This window comes from Solanum stenotomum, chromosome 12 (genome assembly GCF_019186545.1).
Source record: "Solanum stenotomum isolate F172 chromosome 12, ASM1918654v1, whole genome shotgun sequence".
In the NCBI taxonomy this organism is placed as follows: Eukaryota; Viridiplantae; Streptophyta; class Magnoliopsida; order Solanales; family Solanaceae; genus Solanum; species Solanum stenotomum.
This window is the reverse complement of record NC_064293.1, coordinates 46,584,594-46,605,959: the sequence shown is the minus strand read 5'-3', so window position 1 is coordinate 46,605,959 and position 21,366 is coordinate 46,584,594. Positions and strand designations below refer to the sequence as shown.

The 21,366-nt window shown below is 35.9% G+C and overlaps 2 protein-coding genes across 5 annotated transcripts; one reads left to right on the top strand and one right to left on the bottom strand.

The window, feature by feature from the left end:
* The first annotated feature begins 1,204 nt into the window (after window positions 1-1,204).
* On the top strand, window positions 1,205-12,028 carry LOC125848918 (probable histone acetyltransferase HAC-like 1). Of its 2 annotated transcripts, none has more exons than XM_049528881.1 (17): window positions 1,205-1,335; window positions 2,307-2,518; window positions 2,643-2,742; window positions 2,970-3,141; window positions 3,299-3,541; window positions 3,682-4,994; window positions 6,194-6,481; window positions 6,567-6,839; window positions 6,944-7,072; window positions 7,346-7,546; window positions 7,653-7,795; window positions 8,897-9,200; window positions 9,814-9,953; window positions 10,457-10,535; window positions 10,726-10,968; window positions 11,235-11,458; window positions 11,540-12,028. In XM_049528881.1, the coding sequence occupies exons 2-17, from the start codon at window positions 2,328-2,330 to the stop codon at window positions 11,598-11,600; spliced, it is 4,104 nt and encodes a 1,367-aa protein (XP_049384838.1). In that variant the 5' UTR covers window positions 1,205-1,335; window positions 2,307-2,327; the 3' UTR covers window positions 11,601-12,028. The 2 variants fall into 2 exon arrangements, with proteins under 2 accessions (XP_049384838.1, XP_049384837.1); XM_049528880.1 differs by having other exon boundaries at window positions 1,256-1,424.
* A 320-nt stretch (window positions 12,029-12,348) lies between these two features.
* Window positions 12,349-19,455, bottom strand: LOC125848919 (nuclear matrix constituent protein 1-like). 3 transcript variants are annotated; one of them, XM_049528883.1, is made up of 9 exons: window positions 19,297-19,455; window positions 19,011-19,190; window positions 18,027-18,236; window positions 16,766-17,019; window positions 16,383-16,653; window positions 16,216-16,299; window positions 13,753-15,782; window positions 13,321-13,486; window positions 12,349-12,938 (listed from the first exon to the last, which is right to left on the bottom strand). In XM_049528883.1, the coding sequence occupies exons 2-9, from the start codon at window positions 19,056-19,058 to the stop codon at window positions 12,720-12,722; spliced, it is 3,282 nt and encodes a 1,093-aa protein (XP_049384840.1). In that variant the 5' UTR covers window positions 19,059-19,190; window positions 19,297-19,455; the 3' UTR covers window positions 12,349-12,719. The 3 variants fall into 3 exon arrangements, with proteins under 3 accessions (XP_049384840.1, XP_049384842.1, XP_049384839.1); XM_049528885.1 differs by having other exon boundaries at window positions 13,390-13,486; window positions 19,011-19,430; XM_049528882.1 differs by having other exon boundaries at window positions 19,011-19,429.
* Between the last annotated feature and the right edge of the window lie 1,911 nt (window positions 19,456-21,366).

Below are 21,366 nucleotides of genomic sequence, written 5' to 3'. Positions count from 1 at the left end.
AAATTCCGTTGAGTAATAGAGAGAATTTTACGGTCTTTGAAAGAGTATATAATTAAAAAGTAAAAATATATTTTCTCTAACCATTTAAGTCATTGGATAAGATAGTCATAAAAAGATTTAAATTCAAAATTTAAATTTTATGGGTTCAACCTTATTTTTTGTCTTGAACAGTTGAACCCATTATATTTTTAACGTTATAGGATCATGTATACTATTTGTTGGAATTCTTAAAGTATTTTACACATAAATTTATGTTTCATGTCAAAATACTAAATATGATGCCAGTACTCTACACTCTCCTTCTTTATACACACTTTAAGATAATACCAGAGTAGGCAGAGGTGCTGAGTTTGAGCTCCATACCACCTATTATCCAATTTTTTTTCATATTTGACTAAAAAGGAATCAAACCCGCATATGAAATATTATTTGAATAAATAAAAATATGTTTTTTTAATAATTAATATTTTTAGATGAGGTAGTCATGCACTAAACATGAGGGTGTGTTTAAAATAGGGAAAATTGTATGAAATAGTAAACTATTAATTCAAATTAAATGTTATAGCCATAGTTTATTTTAATTGTAATTCGCAGCAAACATCTCCTTTTTTTGTCATCTAATTCGGTATACAACTAGCCATTTTCGGTATACAATTAGCCATTTTATACATTTCGATATAAAATGTATAAAATGCGTTTGTGTTTGTATAAAGTGAGAGAAAAGTGTATATACAAATACAAATACATATATTTTTCATCCTATACACTTATAATTATACAACTACAAATCTTATTATACAAATTACAATGTACAAATTGATTTATACAAAACTGAACAATTTGTATAAAATTAGATGTTTGTAGCGAATTATACAAATCAAAAGCTCCATTTGCTATGGAGCGCAATTATGCAAACTATAGCTATAAGTCTATAACATACAAATATAATTTTTATGTTTGATATATGTGAAAGTTGCTCTTTAAAATACATGCTATTTAAAGTAAGTTTCACAATTTACAGCCACGCATAATTATTGGCAATTTTTTTAAAACTTAATTATATGATTATATTAGTAATTCTACTCCTAAATAAAAAAGGATAATACAGTATTAAATATAAGTGTATCCTTTTTTATTTAGGATTTGAATAACTTAGGGCTTATTTAATGGACCTTTGACCCAAGCTGAAACTTATTATAGTGGGCTAGAAATAAGTGAAAGATCCGAATCCAACCCAAATTCGTATCCGGTTCAGCCTCAAATCCTTGCCGCGCTCTTACCCTCCTTTTTTTCCGAAGCGGACACAAACTTGTCTTTCCCCGTAGAAATCAAATTGTATGTTCTCTTTTTCTCTATAAATTTATTTTTCTTGCCGTCTCCCTAATTATACCAAAACCCTAATCTTCGTCGAATGAATTATAATGGTAAAGAGCGAATTTTGTTAATTGAATTGTAATATTTTGTTAGGATATCATAGTTTTTGATGAACTTTTTTTTTTTTGCCCTACAAAATTTACGTTCTTAATTGCTTTATACATGATAATGGCTTGAATTGTGATTAGGTTTACTAATTTGCATGTGAGTGGTATGAATTACAATTTAAATACGAAAAACTCCCTTGAATTATGCAGTGGCATGCAAGTTGATCAGCATGACAATCATAGAATAGGACTGAATTTTAGACTTAAGGATTCTATTGAATATTCCTTTTTAAAATTTCTTTATCTTGAATAACTTTTCTAGGTGATTAGTTGTTTAGTGTAATGGATCAATAATGGATGCTAATTACTTGCACTGAACGTTCGAGTTAATTGGTAAGTTCTATGTGTAGTTACTCCCATGCTGTAGGAATTAGTCTATGTTTATCCAATGGAGATTGTTTAAGGTAATCTCACCATAGTTGTTGAATAGAACTTCACGTGGTTGGCGCCACCCCTTTACCAGGACAGTGAGAGGATGAGCATTTAAACAAGAGAAAGTACTTCAAATGAAAATCTATATAGGATGTCCCGGGAATTTCAAAGGTGTAATTATTTTCTCCTGGTAAAAAGATATAAAGGTTCTAGACATATATATAATTTGGATAGGCACACACACACGCATATAAGATTTTTATGGATTAATGCTTTTCAGAACTGTTGAGAAGATCTTTTTCTTTTTTGAATTTGCCATTGCTGGCACTTGAACAAAAAATTTCTAACTCGCATAGCGTCAGTATCACTTCTGCAAGTAATATAAACACGTTTGTGTCAGCTGGTAAGTGTAGAAAGCTCCTAATTTTGTTGGCTTTTCAATTTTCATTGTAGGAGGAATGTTTAGAAAGCCAGATGAATTTGAACAGAGTCAGTGTTGGGGTACCATTTAGTTCTGGAGGAACCTACTTATTCCAGGAGGCATCAGATCTCCTCCAGCTTAATACCACAGGTTCACAACAGCGTGAGAAACAAAATGATAATCAGATCGAGTGGACCAATGATCAAACAAGGGTTCCTGTGAATGGAATGATTGGAAATAGAATGTAAGTTCTAAATTTGTTTTTGTTTTTTCCATGGACAAAGTTGTTAAAACCTGGACATATGATATCATGTGAATGATACACTTGCATAATTTTCTTAACTTTGAAAAACTATTTTCCTTTGCAGCAAGAGTTATATGTGGAAAAGGAATTTGGACATGGGCAAGCAGATGTTCAACAATTTGCCTGACTTGAGTAGTCAGCCATCAGTAGATGCAGTTTGTAAGGTCTGTTTCTTTGGTGGTTATTATATTTAAGTCCGAGAAACATGTCAAATTCTCTTGTCACGTGATTCTTTAATTGGATTTTTTTTCGAGGATTGTCAATAGTCCATTGCTTTCTAAATGAATTCTTCATCACCAGCTAAGAGTTTGCTTTTGTTGGTTGACTAATGTTTAATTTTTGGTCTAAACTGCTTCATTGAGTTGAGCTCATTTGTTTTGAATTAAAACAGCAGGATCATGTGGGAGAGATACCTTCACGTGAATATCAAAATTTATTCCTGCAAGAAGCATATAATCCACAAGCATGGCAGCATGAGGCACTTTGTTGCAGTTCAAATTTGCAATCTGTACATCATGATCACTTAACGGCTTCTTGTATGACTGACAGCTTACTCCAAACAGGTGAGTTTTTGACAATTTTTGTAGCTTTGAAAGTGGCAAGTAGCTTTGCACCCTCACATGGATCTATCTTTTCTGTTTTCTTCTCTCTCTCTCTCATTTACGTGTGACATTTAACACGTTGCAATTTGAAATTCTAAAGGTATTACTTTTGATACAGCATTATCAGCTAATAAGCCAGGTGAATTGGGAGAAGTACTTTCCTCGGCCGGTGTGTCATATATTTCCAAAGAGATTGTTGATTCTCCTGAGCCATTCTCATCTGTTACTGTATGTTCCGAAGGAGAATGGAATGCCAATAAGGAACCCTATGAAGATGGACTAACATATTCAGATAACGGTTTTCTAAGTATCTCCGAGTCAGTATCAAAAAGTCTAATTAAGCCGCAGTATTCCGATGAAGGTAATTTCTATTTCTTATGAACTTTTGTAATGTTTTAGTTCTTAAATGTACTTCCATTCTCCACGACTTTTACTACTACTTTTTTTTTGTGTGTGTGTAGTCACTTATTATACTTGTTTTTTTTTGCTTGATTTGGTCAGTTGAATTCAATCTCAGAAAATGTGGAAGATACCTGGAGACTAATCAGAATATTTATCATGACAACGTTCCAGCATTATATGGACAAAGTGTAGATTCGTCTCATCTGAATCGTTGGCCTTCAGAATCGGAAGTTAATTGGTTTTCTAAAGACTACACTTTGCCAACTGCAATGTCTTCTCAGCTGCCTAATTCAAGATCATATGGGTATTTGGTGGAGCAAGATGCTACTATGAATAATGTATCAAGACAAAGATCGAGTTTACCCAGTGTATTCCAGCCTTTCCCAGAGCAGTTACCTAGTATTCAGCAACGTGATCTTCATCAACTTCATACTGGTTCTTCAAATGGGTCTGACTGTGATGTTCATCCAATCGGATCTGCAAACCTTTCAAATTCAGATAATTTGTCTTTACATGATATTCTTGCTTTATACATCAATTACAATAGTGGAGTAGTAGATGCTGGGAGAATTCAAATTCCTTTTATGAATTACTTGCATTTAACTGTATGCAATGGAAAGAGATGTTGGTGTGATTGGAACTCAGCACTGATATCTCATTTTCAAAACTGTCAATATGCTGGCTGTGGGATGTGCAAGCCTGTCAGAGAGCTGCATCCTACAGATGTTAAGGAGTCAGACAAAACTATGGTAGCGATTCTCCATAATGAGGAATGTAGTGGCTTTAGATCTTCTATCAATGAAGCTGCTTTGCCACCATCAAAGCGGAAGAGGGTGGAAAATCTCCCTGTGCTTCAATGTGGGTCTTCCAATGCTGATTCTGGCAATCAGCAGTCCCCTGCTGCTGGACATTTATCATTAGGGCAGTTCTTTGAAAGTCCTATTTGCAGCAAGAAGAATAAAACAGAGATCAGTAATGAAATTGCCAGCTGTGTGGAGGACCAGAATACAGCTGGTGAATCTTGCAATCTTGCCAACATCGACATCTTGCATGTTGCAAATGGTTCTTTTTCCTCTGCAGAGCTCACTAATGATTGTGGACTGCAGAAGACAGTGCATACATGCAGCAGTGGAACAGATTATAATGAGATTGACAGTTCTTCCCAGATGAGCTTAGAAAGGTTGTCTTTTCTTCCTATAGAGCCTACTGATGATCAACAACAGGAGTTACAAAGTGCATCTAAGTATGACCAGACCACTTCATCTGCAAGGAGCGATTTAACTGAACCAAAAGCTGATTATCAGATGGAAATGAGATCAGAAGATCCAAAGAGGCTGGGTATTTCATTGACGGACTATTTCACCATTGAGCAGTTGAAGGATCATATCCACAATCTCAGTCAATATAATCAGGTTTGAAATATAACATAGAATTCATATATGTTCAGTGTTTTTCTCATATCAAAACTAAAGAAGACTTAAAGAGTAACAAAATTCAGAAGAATTTGATAGATTATTGTTTGAGCTGGTCTGACTGCTGGGTAAAATTTTCTTCAACTTGTTTATTTTGTGATAATATTTTAGTGGTACAATTTATGTATAATTTCTTGTTCTCTTTTATGGTCATAACTCTTAGTGTTCTGGTATAAGGTATCAACAATGAATTAGAAGTCACACAGATATGTAAAGAAGTGTCTCACATTTATGCATAAATGAGTTCACAAACCTTCTCGAACTATAAGTTTTTTCACTTGCATTAGCACATACTGTAGAGATAGCTTAAGTAAAAGAAGCACAACTTAAAGACATTTCTTAGCATTTCCAGTATTGGTTACTGTCCTATTAAATTCATGGAGAAGTCCTCCTTAGCAAGGCAAATATCCTTGCAGAAAAAAAAAGAATAAGAAAAAGGGACCTTTCTTCCATTTTGGTCAGTTGGGGTAGGGGGTGGGGGGGAGGGGATCTAAAAGATTGCACACATTGTGGGGCTTGCAGAAATATAATTAGTTATTTGAAACTTACTGAAGTACATGCATTAGGATAAAGGTATTTGTGCTAATCTCCTCAATTCTTTTCCTGTCTTCTTTATTTTTGGTTACTCTTTTGTTTATATTTATCTTTATTATTTTATTTTTTGTATGTGAGGATTCTTCATGGCTAGTTTTACATTGGTTGTCAACCTACCACAACCTCCTTCTTTTTTCGGACTTAGGACTGGAAATATGAGCAAGCTCACACAGGCGAACGGAGTTATAAGAGATGCCTATTAGTTGAGAATTTGTTTTAGTCAAGTTAGCACTTTTACCTTACGTCTTTATACTTTTCTAGGAATTGTTACACCTTTTAGAGATTTATACGTTAGTAGAAATTCTAAAGTACTTTTTATGCTTATTTCTATTTTATATGATATCGGCAATGAGGTTAAATTGAGTAAAATGTGGTAAGAGAGGATTAATATAGCTGCGACCAACTTGCTTGAGACTGAGGGGTAGTTGTTTTATTTTCTTATTTTTGTGCATGTGGTATTTCAATGGAGGCTCTCTATATCCTAATGTTGGCTCGTCAATTTGTTAATTAGCTTGACAACTAGTTTTCCGTTGCATTTTTTGCAGGGATCAACTGGAAATATGACAGTACTTCCTATCTCTGAGAATGTCTGCCAATTATGTGGCACCGATAGGCTTGTTTTTGTCCCAAGACCTGTATATTGTTCATCATGTTGTAAGTGTATCAAGCGCAACTTGGTTTATTATTGGGCTGTGGACGAAGCTGGTGGACGGCACTGCTTTTGTACAAAATGTTTCAGGAAGTCGTGTGGCGATGATGTCTCATCCCAAGGACTATCAATTAGCAAAAATAAGTTTCAAAAGGCAAAAAATAATGATCAAAATGAAGAATCGGTGAGTTTAGTATGACTTTCTGTTTCACGTGTTGGTACTTATTTTTTCTGTTGTTGCTAAATTTATCTCATTGGGATATCTGTAGTGGGTACAATGTGATAAGTGTGAATGCTGGCAACATCAAATTTGTGCTCTCTATAATGCTAAAAAAGATTTAGAAGGACAAGCGAAGTACATATGTCCATTTTGTTGTTTAAAGGAGATAGAAGCAGGAGAGCATGTGCCTTTACCAGTTTCTATCGGAGCTCAAGATCTTCCAAGAACTATGCTTAGTGATCACATTGAGCAGAGACTGTCCAGGCGCCTCAACCTAGAAAGAAATGAGAGAGCAAAATTGTCAGGACAGGATGCTGATGAGGTAAGCTACTAAAATAGGTTGAATATAGTTGTTCCCGACAAACTTTCACTATGGTTAGGGTCACCCACATAACAAACACTTTTCTAATATTTAAATTTGAGCAGGTACCTGGTGCAGCAGATCTAATTGTCAGAGTGGTATTGTCTGTTAACAGAAATTTGAAAGTAAAGCAGCCATTTTTGGATCTTTGTCACAATGAAGGTTATCCTCCAGAGTTCCAGTACAAATCAAAGGTGAGAAAATTGAACTTTTGGCATTCTTTCTTGTGACTTAAAAATGCAAGATTCCCTTACTAAAGCTATAATCTCAATCCAAACTTTAGCTTTATTGTATCATGAAGTTCGATCTTAGCTTGATATTTTCGACAACACTTGCTTGTTTATGATTTTGTGGAGTACTAAATGAAATTGCTTAACATTTTGTGGTCCACACCCTTTCTTTTGTTCATGTCTTCTGAAAATACCTATATATGTTTTTGAGCTGAATCTGACATAATGTCCAAAAAGGTGATTCTATTATTCCAGAAAATTGGAGGAGTAGATGTTTGCCTCTTTGGAATGTATGTCCAAGAGTTTGGATCAGAATGTGCCCCTCCGAATAGACGTTGCGTCTATATATCATATCTCGATTCTATCAAGTACTTTAAACCTGATATAGAAACTGTGAAAGGGGAAGCTCTGCGAACTTTTGTATACCAGGAAATACTGGTAAGTGCAAAATACTCTCCTTTTTATATTTAAATATAGATTTTAGTTTTATCTGTTGAATCACTAGATTAACGAAACATTTGCTTTTTCTTGGTTATCACATCAGATTGGGTACATGGATTACTGCAAGAAACGAGGTTTTACAACCTGCTATTTATGGGCTTGCCCCCCTGTAAAAGGTGAAGACTACATCTTGTATTGCCATCCTGAATCTCAGAAAACACCAAAACCAGAGAAGCTCCGGTTATGGTATGTGTCTTCCTATTGCGCTCCTTTTTTCCTTCCTCATCCTTCCTGCCCCCTTTTCTCGTGTTAGATATCAATATAATCATGTTTTAGTTTTTTCATAGATATACATGGAGAAATGGGCAATTTTTCTTTTGTAATTTTGATAGCAAAAAGGGAACAAGTTCTCACATATTATCAGTTTTCTGCTTTCAAGACTTCAAAAGTAAATCACACCATGAAGTTTGCCTACTCAGAAACAAAGTTTTTGCTTCGACAGTTCAGAAAGTCTGAGATTTTTTTTACTAATATAAAATCCCTCCATTCATGAAGTTCTAATTTGTCAAAATCTCAGATTCCTAAATTCTCTGTCCTTTTGGAATTCCTCCAGAGCCTGCTGAATGCTTATGAATTCTGTCAGTTCACCAATTAGTACTAAATAAAAAGCTAATGATATTCCTTCTCATTTCCATCTAGCCTGCCAGTCAAATTCATCGTAAGACTTATGAAGATCCCCTTCTATTCTGGAAGATCATCATATTTATATTTGTAGGAAGGTTCTGTCAACTCAAAAATGTACAAAATTTAACCAATCTTTCTAAATATAAAAAAGGATTCTTCGGATTCATTCAAATTCTTCTGATCCACTACCTCCAAACCGTCCACATCAGGGCATGAAGGTATGATTGCTATGCTTTGTCACTTTACCCTCTTTGTTTCCCAATCTCCTGCAGAACTAAATTTTCACATGAATCCACCTAATCTTGATGACTTTACAGAAGTGGTCCTGTAGAAAGTTAGTGACCTGTTGAGTTAACCAATTCTCCTTTTGAGTATTTTGTCTGCTATGACCATTTTCCAACTCCACAAACCCCTTCCAGAATAGTGCTTTGTCGGGCGCTGTCAATTTCTCTTGTGCCTAGTCTCAGTCCTACAGGGAGTCACCTTTTCCAATTTGAGTAAATGATATTACCTTTCTCCATCTGTTGCGTTAAATTCTTCAAATCTGGTTAGACAATATTAACTTTAAGCTTTCAATACTAACCAAATGGTTTCAGGGGTACTTCTCAGTCTCAACGCAGTATTTCAATGGAGTTGAATGTATTATGTTATTTTGGGCTGCAGGTATAGGTCAATGTTAAGGAAAGCCTCTGAAGAGGATATCGTGGTGAACTACACTAATTTATATGACCACTTTTTTGTGCCGAGTACAAGGAATAGTGCCAGAATAAGTGCTGCTCATTTGCCATATTTCGACGGAGACTATTGGTCGGGTGCTGCAGAAGATATAGTTAGGAATATTGAGAAAGAGAGCAGAGGTGATTCACGGAATAAAGTTAAAAAGCTAATGACAAAGAGTACGCTAAAAGCAATTGGACATGACAATCTTTCTGCAGATGCAACTAAAGATATTCTAGTGATGCAAAAGGTATGGCTGCATTATGTCCGCAGTTTGCATACTTCAACTGAAGGATCTTTCTTTTGTTGTTAGCTCTGAGTTATGTCCTTAGTTGGAGTAGGTGTGAGAGTAAAAGTGGATCTGTCACATAATTCTTATTGTTGTGTAAAACTACAAGAAGAAGATATGAACAATTAGGAATATGCAAAGAAAGGAGGGGAGTACATGGAGGTTTTATGAACTTCCTTCTTTTCATGGATGTTCAATGAACTTTCTTCTTTTTAGATTTTTTTGAAAAAAAGAGGTATAATGGGATGGAGGATTAGATAAACCTTAAATTTCATCTAAAATGGTTGCAACATCTAATGAGCATCTTACCATTTTGCAGTAACAGAAAAAACAATTTATAATATCCAGAATGAATGGTGTCATTATCAGCAAATGAGAAGCTATGAACTCTGCTGTTAATAAAACTGATCTCTTTGTCTGGATTATTGATGAGACATGCTAAGACAAATATTTTTTTACATGTCTGAGCGAGTGTGTGTTTGTATCTCTCTGCATGTGCGTGTGTTCATCCCAAAGAATTCAAATGTTTTCCAATAGTGTGAATGAATTATAAATTAATTCTTTGAATTGACAGCTGGGGCAAACAATCTTACCCGTGAAAGAAGATTTCATCATTGTAAACTTGCTTGTTGTGTGCACAAACTGCCAACAAGCAATATTATCAGAAGGTCGATGGTCTTGTAAGCAGTGCAGAAACTTTCATATATGTGCGAGGTGATAGTTCCACCTCTTTAGTTTCTCCTTTTTATTCCTCGAAGAATTTTCTTTTGAACTATATTTGATATGGGAAGGAGAGGAGCTGAATGATATTTTACATCATCCTAATGGTATAATATATTACTCATGTTATGCTGCTTTGGACAACTAGAGAGGAAGTTAAAACTTCATCGTTTTCTTCCATTTATGGATATTAAGTCATAAAAAGTTCTCCACACTTCCGCTATGTCCCCTGCACCTCCTTTTAAACAACATGAGCCCTTTCAGCTCAGTGCACCCTTTCTGCAGTCAATAATAGATATCTTTGGCGCAGACTGGTTGTTACTTCCATGAGAATCATAATAGTAATATTCAATCTGTTTTGTAATATCAATGTGTAGAAAGACGTGTAATAGTGAATTTGTTTCTGATGTGTAGAAATGTTGCTACTTCTGCGAGAATCATAATAGCAATATCCAATATGTCCCGTAATATGAAATTTATATTTTTTCTTATTGCAGGTGTCTCGCGTTGAAGGATAACCTTAGTGAGCAGAAAACACACACTTCCAGTAGTGGAGAAGAGCATTTACTTTCTGAGGTGAACTCTCTTTTGCCTTAAAAAAGTTCTTTACCAGCTGTGAGATGGGTCTGAGACATGACGGGAAAGAGAGGAGTAATACACGATATAAATGAATAGAATGGGGGTTAGAGAATAGGAAGTTGTTGGTTCACAAATTTTGGATTACTAACCCTTTTTTTTATTGGATGGTATGGTGAATACCTTGTAGGTTGTGGTGGACGATATACCTGCTAGCACTGAGGACCAAGATGCCATTATTGAAAATGATTTTTTCGAGAATAGGCATTCTTTTTTAAGCTTCTGCGAGAAAAATCACTATCAATTTGATTCACTCCGTCGTGCCAAGCATTCCTCAATGATGATATTGTATCATCTCAACAAGAACATTCACCTGTCTAAAACTGACTCTGGCTTCGGAAAGGAGCAATTCGAGGGTCAGAGACCATTGAAGGTGTGCATTGCTATATCTCTTATTTGTAAGATCACATAGAGAACTGGGCATGTCAGTTATATTGGTTATCAGTGTTTCAGGTGTAGAGTGTCTACTCGTCGTAACTTATTTTTTTTTTGAAGGGTCTACTTAAGCAATATGTTCTGAATCTTGAGTGTTGGGATAAAGTGCTGGTCTCAACTGTTATATACATATAACGTTCTTAGTTTTTTGATAGTTCTATTCAGCATTGCTCCGTTCATCTAACAAGATATTTGCTGTTGCAGGTCAAATTAATGGATATACTGGTGCATGCATCACAATGCCGTGCAACCCCAAGTAATCCCTGCTCGTACTCAGGATGCCTCAAAATGAGGAAACTTTTTCAACATGCGTGCCGGTGCAGTGTTAGAGTTCCAGGGGGATGCGCACTTTGTCGCAAAATCTGGTCCTTACTGCATTGGCATTCACAGACATGTCAAGATATCAGTTGCCTAGTTCCCCGTTGCAAGTATGTTTAATGTCCTGAACTTTTGCTCAATGTTTTTGCTTCACAATTGATGTAACTCCACTTTCATCAAATATGATGCAGGGACATTAAAAAGCATGTAGCAAGAAGGAATCCATTGCTTCAGAGAGGTGAAAGGGGTTAGCGACTACATGAAATTACATTGCCATGATTGTTCAAGTGTAAATTCATCGCAAGTGTACAGCCAGTTCTGTAATTGACAACGTTGATCCGATGCACAATCTCATCAGCTGGTGGCAAAGTTTTTGTGAAGATTGCCATAAATCCTGCTCAAGATCATAGTATATATGTTAAACATGAAATGTACATAGTGGCCAACTGTAGTTGATTAACATGGCTTAGGCCTTATTAGCTTGCCTCCCTAGATACCCATCATGTGGGAACTCAGGAAGTTTTTGGAGATGAATATAGTAGTACAAATAGTTATTTTAGCTGAAGTGTAGTTGTTTGTAGATAAATATAATACAAGTAGTTAATATAGTCGAAGAGAAGTGTCTGTGGCAGAATTTCCTGTTGAACATATAACTCAGATCCCTACAATACAGGCCTCTTTGCCCCCATTTTGTAGATTCTCGTGTGTTTGGTGTTTGCTTCATTAAAATATTGATGTTTTTTTTTCTCCAAATTAAATTGGTGTTTACTATTTGCAAATCAGTGTGTTCGATAAAAACTTATTTATTATTTGAAAATTGAAGAGAAAATGTAATGAAACTAAAAGTTAAGATAGTGGTAACGAATCTAACCACAAGTGAGAAGCCATGTTTCTTCTTACCATGGAAAGCATTTCCCTACTAACAAAACATAGAAAATAGCATCTCAGATATGTACGCAAGTCTAATTACACAGTCGTCCACAATTTCACCTACAAGGAGGATCAAAATCAAATAGATTGAAGAATATTATCCACCTATTTAGTGGTTAAACTTTCAATGGTGTAGATACAGGAGAGAAGCACACTCTAGTGTTACAGCTGCAATGGTCAACTTAGGGACAGCAAGCATATGGATACTAAAAATTGTTAAACCAATATGCATGCACCCAGAGTTGGACCAACATTATATGAACAATCAAATTTCCGACCCTAAACTGATTCTGTTGACTAAACTTTAAGGATACACACCACTGCACATTACTCTAAAATCATCAAATTACTCTACAAGTAGCAAGAGAAACGAAATACCAATCAAGATTCCTAGAGCTACCTCCAATGCACGACCACAAACTACAGTTATTTAGGTCTCCACTATGTCGTGATGAAAGTCCAAATCTTCTTCCCTACAGAGACTTCACCGGGATGTTCTATCTCTTCCTCCTCATCATCACTGTCATCAGACCCTTCCTCATCTCTGTAAGCTGAAGGTCGTTTTGGTGTTTCATTCACCTCTTCACTCAAACCTGTATCATCCAACAGCTCATTTGCCATGTTAGCACTGCTTTCCTGATTGTCCACTGCATCATTCAACTGGCAAGAGAAATATAATAAATGTTAATTAACAGCTGGTTACAAAAAAACATATATCACATTGATGAAACTACCAGTCTATAACAGCACCACCTAATGCTGCTACACTAGTTTTTCAAACATGAAATTGTCGTACGAATTTGCTCACCCTCTGCAGAGGGTTGCAGCACTTAATGCTGCTTTTGTAAATAATATTTTTTACCTTTTCAAAAGAAAACTGTAGTAAAATCCAGTGGAACGAGGTGTTCCAAGGAATAAAAGAGAATAAAATATGTGCATACCACACAAAAGTAGCTCAAGTATAAAGAACTTCTGAAACATATTCCAACAAGTTTGAGTATGTTTATGAAATTGTGTATAACAGATGGAAAAGAGTACTAACAGGGCTCTCAGCTACCATGGGATGACCAATGACGAAATTTCTATCTTTTACATCTTCATTGTTGTTCACCTGAGGAGTTTGCAGGGAAGCTTTAGAGGTCTGATTCTCTTCCTGAGATTCTGAGACTGGGTCTGGCAAAGATCCATTGGATGTTGCTGGTGCAGCACTGAGAACAAAAGAATGTCCAAGTCAAATACCATGAATTATCCTAAATAAAATTGTCTCTTGAGCATGTGAATAACAGTGGCTCATAATGCTTGGTGAACATATATATATATATATTTCGAGGGGGGTGGAGGGATGAAAATTTTCCATGTGATTCTCAAGAAAAGTTCTGCAATGTCCTAAGGTCCTACTTCACATTGCAAATCTTTTTAGGCGTGTGGGTAGAACAAGTCTATGCATTATTAAGAAGGCATTCAAACAACGTACCTTCTAGGTCGGCGCAGATTGTATCTTCTTTCAGCATGAGCCTGCACACTAGGGGCAGCCTGTTGTCTCCTCTTCCCGCGAATGCTGGCTACACTATCCGACTGTCCTTCACTATTATTGCCATCAATCTCACTAGCTGTTCCCTGTGATGTATGACTACGCTTTCTGGCATTTCTCGGTGCTCCACCCAAAAGACCAGATCCTCTCTGGCTCTCCTCGTTCATATTATCTGAAGTCTCCAAACTTCCATTGGTGATATTCTCACCCTCTTTAGGAATTTTTCCAAGAACTGTCCTTGTATTTGCAGCTTTTTCTGTTTTACTAGTTCTACCACGCCCTTTCTTGACAGTTCTGCGCTGGCCAGCTTTCATGTCTGAATGATGAGAGTCTTCTACATTGTCTTGGCCAACCTTGACCTCTCTAACGCCATCATCCTGTTGAACCCTCTGATCATCAAGAACATTCATGGAAACAGACAGATCCATTGGATTTCCTTTGTTTGATTGTTTATTTGGTGATATGCCTGCACACTTCTGTGACAGAGAAGATTCATCAATCAGACAATCAGAAGCAGCATTTCCAATGTTTTTGCTTGGTGAGAATTTGAGAATCTTGGATGTACATTTTCGAAGCCAGGACATGGTTCCAGCAGAAACCATGGATCCTGTATTAAGAGCTCCAGGGGACAGCTCATCGCTAGCCCTTCCCGGAGATCCTTGTAGACCATCCTTCAAATATTCCTGTGCAACACTTGGCAGAGGAGGAGCCTCAAAAGTCTCTGCTTCAGCTAGAGCTTGAAGGTCATAAAACTCAATTACATGAATTCCTTCTCCACAAGAGTTGCAGCTCTTCTGCTGCTTGACAAAATCAATAAACCTGTCCCTTTCCTTAATGTAAGCTAACCTCTGATCCTTCAACTTCCTGCTTAAGCCAACAAGCACATCAATATCCTTTTTCATTTCCAACTGTTGTACTTCAAGAATCCCCTTGTTAGCAGAAATTTCCTGTTTTTCTTTCTCCAGACTGACTCTTTCTAATTTCATCTCTTCCATTTCTCTATGGGTGATTTCCTTTAAATATTCAATATTGCTGAGCTCCTTCTGCCTCTCTTCCTCAAAGAGTTTCTCTTGTACATGCAGTGCAGACTCCATTTCCTCCTGCTTCCTCTGCATATCACTTTCAAGTTCCCTTTTCTGCTGTTCATAAGCATGAAGCATTTGGCTTTTCTCACTTTGAGTTTCCTCGGCTAATATTGACTTCTCATGATCCATGGTAGCTTCAAATGCTTCTCTTGCCACTCTAAGGGCTTCCAACTCCCTCTGGACATAATTTTCTGTTTCCAGCTTCTCCTTGCTTATCCTTTCCTCTTCAGTGCGCTTCAGTTTTTCGAAATTCGCTCTCTGTTCATTAAGTTCCTGCAAGTTTATCTTGATCTCAGATCTTTTCTCATCTAGTTCTTCCCATTCTCTCTCAAACCTTTCTTTTTCCTGCTTCAAATCTTCAGCTTCCTTCAATAGATCTTCTCGGAGGAGTCTACATTTGTCTATCTCCTGCTTCAGTTCCGATTGTAGGCGAGCATATTCCATTCTCTCATCTTCAGTTATTTTAAGTTGCTCTGTATCCTCACTAATCTTGATCTGTTGCTTTTCAAGCTCAGCTCTTACATTCTCAAGCTCAGCCTTCAGAGCTAGCAAATTCTCCTTCTCAGAATCTAGTTGCTTCCTTTCAGTTCCCAAAAACTTTTCCTCATTTTTCAAAGATTTCTCCTTTTCCTTAAGTGCTTTTAACTTCAACTCATGATCCTTCTCCTTCTCCTTTACTTTTTCCATTTTCTTTTCGACGGCCTGTTCTCGTTTCTTAATCTTCTCTTCCATGTGATTAACTTCAGCTTCCTTTTTCTCCAGTTCAAGCACCTTACCTTTCAGTTCCTCATCCAATGATGCCCGCCTCTGCCTCAGTTCCAATTCAAATTCCTCTTCCTTGGAATGCAGGACACTTCGTTGTTCATCCATTAGATTTTGAATACCATCCTGTTTACAATTAGAAAGGACAAGTCTTAAGGTAAATGTCAAACTTTAATGGTATCTTAGATACTTGACTTTTCTTTTTCAAGTTACTCTCTTCCTCAAAAGACTCGGAGGGTGGAAGATGGAGGAAAACTAGAAAACTGAACCACAGAAAACGTAAGGCAGAGGAAGCTTTTAAAGGGCAACTCAAAGAATTGGAACAGGTTCAAAGGAAAATTTTCAACAAAAACAATTTGCTAAATTTCCTCTCCAAAAATTTCAAGAAAAAAAAAGATAATTACTGATAAAATTTCTAGGATTGATGGCTTCGTCGTAATAAATAATTGCCAGACAAAAGTGAACTCAAGATAACAGAGGCCACCTTCATCAATAATGCCTTAACTTTCAACCATCCGTACTAGACAAACCCAGAAAAGGAAAGGACAAAGGAACTCACTCTCTCTTTAATATTCAGTTTCTCCTGTAGATCGAGCAATTCCCTCTCTTTTATCTCCAGACTCTTTCTTGCATCTTCAAGTTCCTGTATCAAGTGGAAAACTTGTAAGGTAAACATCATACTACACTTTTGCAGCTAGGCACGTGAAGAATTCAAAGGAAACTTGCCTTCTCCTTGTGAGTAAGATCTTCTATCTGACTGCTCATATCATCTTCTTTCTTCCTCAAAACTGAGTTAGCGGTGACAATTTTCCTCTGCTCATCTTCAAGGTCATTCTGCTTTTGCCTCAAAATTCTATCAGTGTCATTGGCTCGCTGCTCTCTTTGGTTAAGCAATCTTCGGCCATCAGCCAACTTCTCCTCTGCTGCCTGTAGTTTTCTTTCCCATTCTTGTAAGTCCTCTCTTTGTCTGGATAAATTAGTCTCATAAGCTTCACGCCTGACACAACAAGAGAAAAGAGAGTCACTAGCAAGCAACTGTGAATTTAAATGGGAACAAATTAGAGGTGAAATATGGGATAAGAAAGTCTCATAGATAGCCAATAGCATACTCTGCATTGAAAGATGACCGTTCTCTTCGAAGTGAATTTTCTTGGGCATAGACTGCATTAAGTTTCCTCTCAATTTCAGAGCTCTTTCTGTTCACCTCAGCAAGCTTGGCATCAGCTGCACGCAACTTTGCTTCTACCTCTAATGATTTCTCTTCAACACTAGTAGCCAGTGCATTTGCCTCTGCCAATTTTGAATCAGCGGTATATTTGGTCTCCGCATACTCCGAGCGCATCTCACGCAACTCTTTCTCTAGCTGCACCAAACCAATAATTATAGTTGTTAGTGCACATACCCTCCATGCAAATCCATGGAATTCTAAGGGAGATCTCCATATATCTCGACTTCTTCCTATGTAAGCCTTCCACATTGACAACTTTATGCCACATGGCACCTAAGTAGCATGATGATGTTGCGCGTCATCACATTAGTCACCAAAACTAACAGTCATCACAACACGAAGAACTTCAATAGACAGAACCTTACTAGATAGCAATTATCTAAGAATAACATGGAGGAAGCCATTTAAATAATTCATTAAAAAATTGTAATTTATAAGGAAATGAAAGCCGGAATTTTGCGCAAGTTCAACATATAAAATGCATGTTATCAATAAAATCAGCCACTACAACTAGAAGCCAAGCATACAAGTCAATCTGGACTGTTATAATTTTTGTTACTTTAAATAATACCAGCATGGATTTATATGCACTAAAATCATTATAGGTTAAAATAAAAATTGATATAACAGGTGCCAGAATTGTGAGATAACATCCCATATAAACATCTGATAGCTCTTAGCAGAAGTGCAGAATATGTCTGCCAATAATTACATGGTCTCAAAAACTGTACGTTGTTAGTATAATAATAATGATAATAATAATAATAATAGTATCATTATTATTATTATCCTGAAATTGTAAATTATAACGCATGCTATAAATTGTTGTTGTGTTAATACCCTATACTACTAAATCACTGATTACTTAGTCCTTAGAAACAAGTACTGGTGACGTTCTAAATAGCACATAGGATGAAATGCATCATGAATGATATACCTACTTGTCTAAAGGAAACAGGTTTTGGCTTTCCTGATGAAATGTACCAGAGCAATAAACACAGTAAGTAATCAAGTTAGAGTCACCAATTTATTTTTCTGAACTGGAAAATGGATCTGAAAGGTCGGGCATGAGTTGCCGATTTCTTCAAAGAACAATGAATGTTAAAACCTATGAATGCTTAATAAAGAAGTAGAACTTGTACCTCTCGCGCAAATTGCTTCTCGACTCCAAGCGCCTTCCTTAAATTCTCTTCCCGTTTCTCCACTTCAGATATAGCAATTAAATGAGCTGCTTGTTCCCTTCTATAGGCCTCATTTAATTCTTCTAAGGCTTGCTTGATTTCTTCAAACTTAGAAGACCATTCCTTCTTCTCAAGCAGGAGAAGGCCCATATTGTATTGGTAGTCAAAAAGCTGCAGAAGAAATAAAGCAGCGTTGCAGTAAACAACTTTGTCGACATGATTGAACGCCCACTGTAAGTATACCAACTGTGAAGCTGATATATTGAGAAAAAATAACATAAAACCCCAAACAAAAAAAAAAGCAATAACTCTTCTTTCTACCCTGCAAGTGGCTTCGGCATATTATTGTGAGCATTTGCACTTTCTATCTTTTGTCTATGGCCCAACCACAGCTTCTTAATTTATTCTCCTTTTAGCAGGTTGTGCGGGTTGAGGGGTGCAGGCAAGTTAGGGTAAAATGGAAAACAAACACAGCCTAAAATGAGATTTTCCATTCACAAACATAACATCAAACGATACATAACAATCCAAAAACATTAAAGCATCAATAATGTGAGCGCAATAGAACAACAACAACACACTTAGTGTAATCCCACAAGTGAGGCATAAGGTGAGGGCAATAATAGGTTGATAAACAACATTAACATTACTACAAAGCTCTCTCTTTATAAGTACAAAAGTTATAAAATAGAAAATCACTACTTAACTTGACAAATCGACACACAAAAGAAGAGCCCCAAGATCAGAAATCCTACATCTAACATCTAAGGGTGGATTTCCTATTTTACATCAGCTTCACATATGAGTGTAAATTAAATTTGTAATTATCCAATTAGGGGTGGAAACAATAGGCATATAAAAGTGCAAAGTTGGGTTACTAATATTATTGTTACTAAACTTAACCCACAAGTTTCCAAATAACAACAGATACTTAAGTTTCCTAACCTCATTTTCGAGCTTGGAAACCTTCTCAATTAGCGCTTCTTGATCCATATTTCCGTAATCTTGGCTCGTCAAACTTTTCTGAGCAGTACCCGTGAAGGCGATGCCTTTGCCCTTGTCAACAGGTTCGGTTCTTGGTGACAGCGACCACCCGGTCCAAGATTTCCTCGGCGGCGTAGATATCTGGAAGATTCCAAGAACTCAAGAAATTCAGAAATCACAGATTTACTACCTTCGGCAAGAAGAATGATAGGAAAATCAAGAAATAGCAAAACCGTTAATCTGATACCGGAATTTGAAACCCTCGCCGGAGAATTTCCTAATTTACAAGAGGCTCCTCCGGCTCCCTCGCTTTTTCACAATTACCTCACTACTTTTGTTTTTTTATCTATTTATGTACTGATCCCACGCCAGACAGTGATTCGGCTATGTGCTTTTACCATTTCGACCTTCCTCGCCCGGTATTTATAACCGTTAACAGGGGTCTTTTCCGGAAATTGATAGCTCCAAAGTGTGTTTCGCGTTGTAGTGACGCAATTGCCCTCCAATCATAAATAGTTAATAGTTAAGGGCACCGTTAAGAATTGGCTTAGGCCTAAGGTATCAAAAGTGATGTTTTGCTTTTTGAGAGTTTAGCTTGGTTTCGTTTCTATTTATATGTCATTATTTTAAATTTTATGAGTATTAAGAATTATGTAAGTTTATTATTTTATCTTTAATTAATTTTTTTGGGAGTTAAGTTTTCAGTCAATGAATATGAATTAATTCATTTTAATTAATTAATTTGACCAATGAACATGAATTATTTACTTAATTTTTCTATGTTGATCAAATATTTATTTTCAAGGTTAATTAACTATCAAGAGTATAATAGGAAAAATATTGTAATTTAGGCATTAATTTTATAAAATAACAAGTATTATGGATTAATTATTTATAGTAAAGATGACATTTAAAAATGAAAGGAGGGAGTATTATAAGTTCTATTATGAATTGGTTTAGAGGGGGGTGAAGGAGTAAATAGGAAGGGATCCAAGGGTTTTATTTATAAAATATAAAAATAGAGAAGAATTTGGCGTGCTAATGGGAATATGCTGCCTAGGAATGCCACGGTGTCGAGGCATTGGGAATTGGTGACTTTAACTCATTTCTTTCTGGAAAAACAGTTGCATTATCCATTATTGGTCAATTTTACTTGAAAAATATTGACTTTCACTCATTCAAGTGATTTAATTTGATCTAACATTGAGTTTTAGTAAGAAGAAAAAAAAGATAACAAGAGACTTCGAAATTTATCATTTTAAAATAAGTCATCATATTCGTATGATTATAAAAATTTTGGAATTAATTTTATAATTTCAAATGTGTCATAACAAATTATTATCCTCTTTTAATATTCTAGAAGTAGAAATTATGATATTAAAGTATAAATAGCGACTGTGATGTATGGACTATTATTCCACTGTTTTTCTCAACCAAATATATATGGAGTTTATAAAAACAATCCCTACACTCGGTTATCAATTTATACTTTGTTATAAATTTGGAATGTTGAAATTCAAGGGGAGAAAAATGATATTTTTATATTTATCTGCTCAAAAATCAATATATAAAAGCATGACCATTTGTTATTAGGAGATCGTGTCGAGCATATGGAGTAATTAATTAACTTGCTTACTAATTACGGCAGACTTTTTAATGCAATATTTAAATCTTCTTGTTTTACTCATACAGGCTCTCGCGGGAATTACTTTGGATTCTCATCGTCCTACGGATCAAGGGGGGAAATATTTTAAAACGTATTAGCCAAAGTAATTTCATCATTAACAAAGATGTGATAGTGATTGTTTTGTGTCCACTAATGAATCTTTCCCTTTTTTTTTAATCTCTTTGTCTAATAGCCTTTCAAAGAACGAATCTAAAGTTCATTTTCTACGATGCAACTGATTGTCTTCTGTCCTATCCTTGACACCATTTGTCACATCATAATTTCTAGGGCCTCTATTTCCTCGAGAAAAGTAGTCATTTTCTTCTTTTTGAAACCCCTACTCTCATAAGCATTGCTAGTTACATCCACAAGGGGGTAAACACCAATAGTTTTATGTCCTAAATCAATTGCGCTTGTTAATCATAAAATGACATTATTCAAAGTGAAGAACATCTTTAAATAAACCTTGTCTAGTAGATTTACTGGACAAGTATATCAAGTTCCTCATTTTCTATCAGAAACATAAAGATCAAGCATCCTACTAGAGTAATAACAAAATCATGTTATTCGCTCACAAAATATGAATTAAATCTACTCACTTAACGAATTTGTTATTCATAAGAAAATCAACATCACAATTTCACAAATCTG

Coding starts and splice junctions, on each gene's coding strand:
- LOC125848918 (XM_049528880.1), top strand. Junction 2,519..2,642: donor GGAATGATTGGAAATAGAAT/GTAAGTTCTAAA, acceptor TTTCCTTTGCAG/CAAGAGTTATATGTGGAAAA. Junction 9,954..10,456: donor AACTTTCATATATGTGCGAG/GTGATAGTTCCA, acceptor TTCTTATTGCAG/GTGTCTCGCGTTGAAGGATA.
- LOC125848919 (XM_049528883.1), bottom strand. CDS start 19,058: ATGGATCAAGAAGCGCTAATTGAGAAGGTTTCCAAGCTCGAAAATGAG. Junction 17,020..18,026: donor AGAAGCAATTTGCGCGAGAG/GTACAAGTTCTA, acceptor GGTTTGGTGCAG/CTAGAGAAAGAGTTGCGTGA. Junction 15,783..16,215: donor AACTGAATATTAAAGAGAGA/GTGAGTTCCTTT, acceptor AATTGTAAACAG/GATGGTATTCAAAATCTAAT.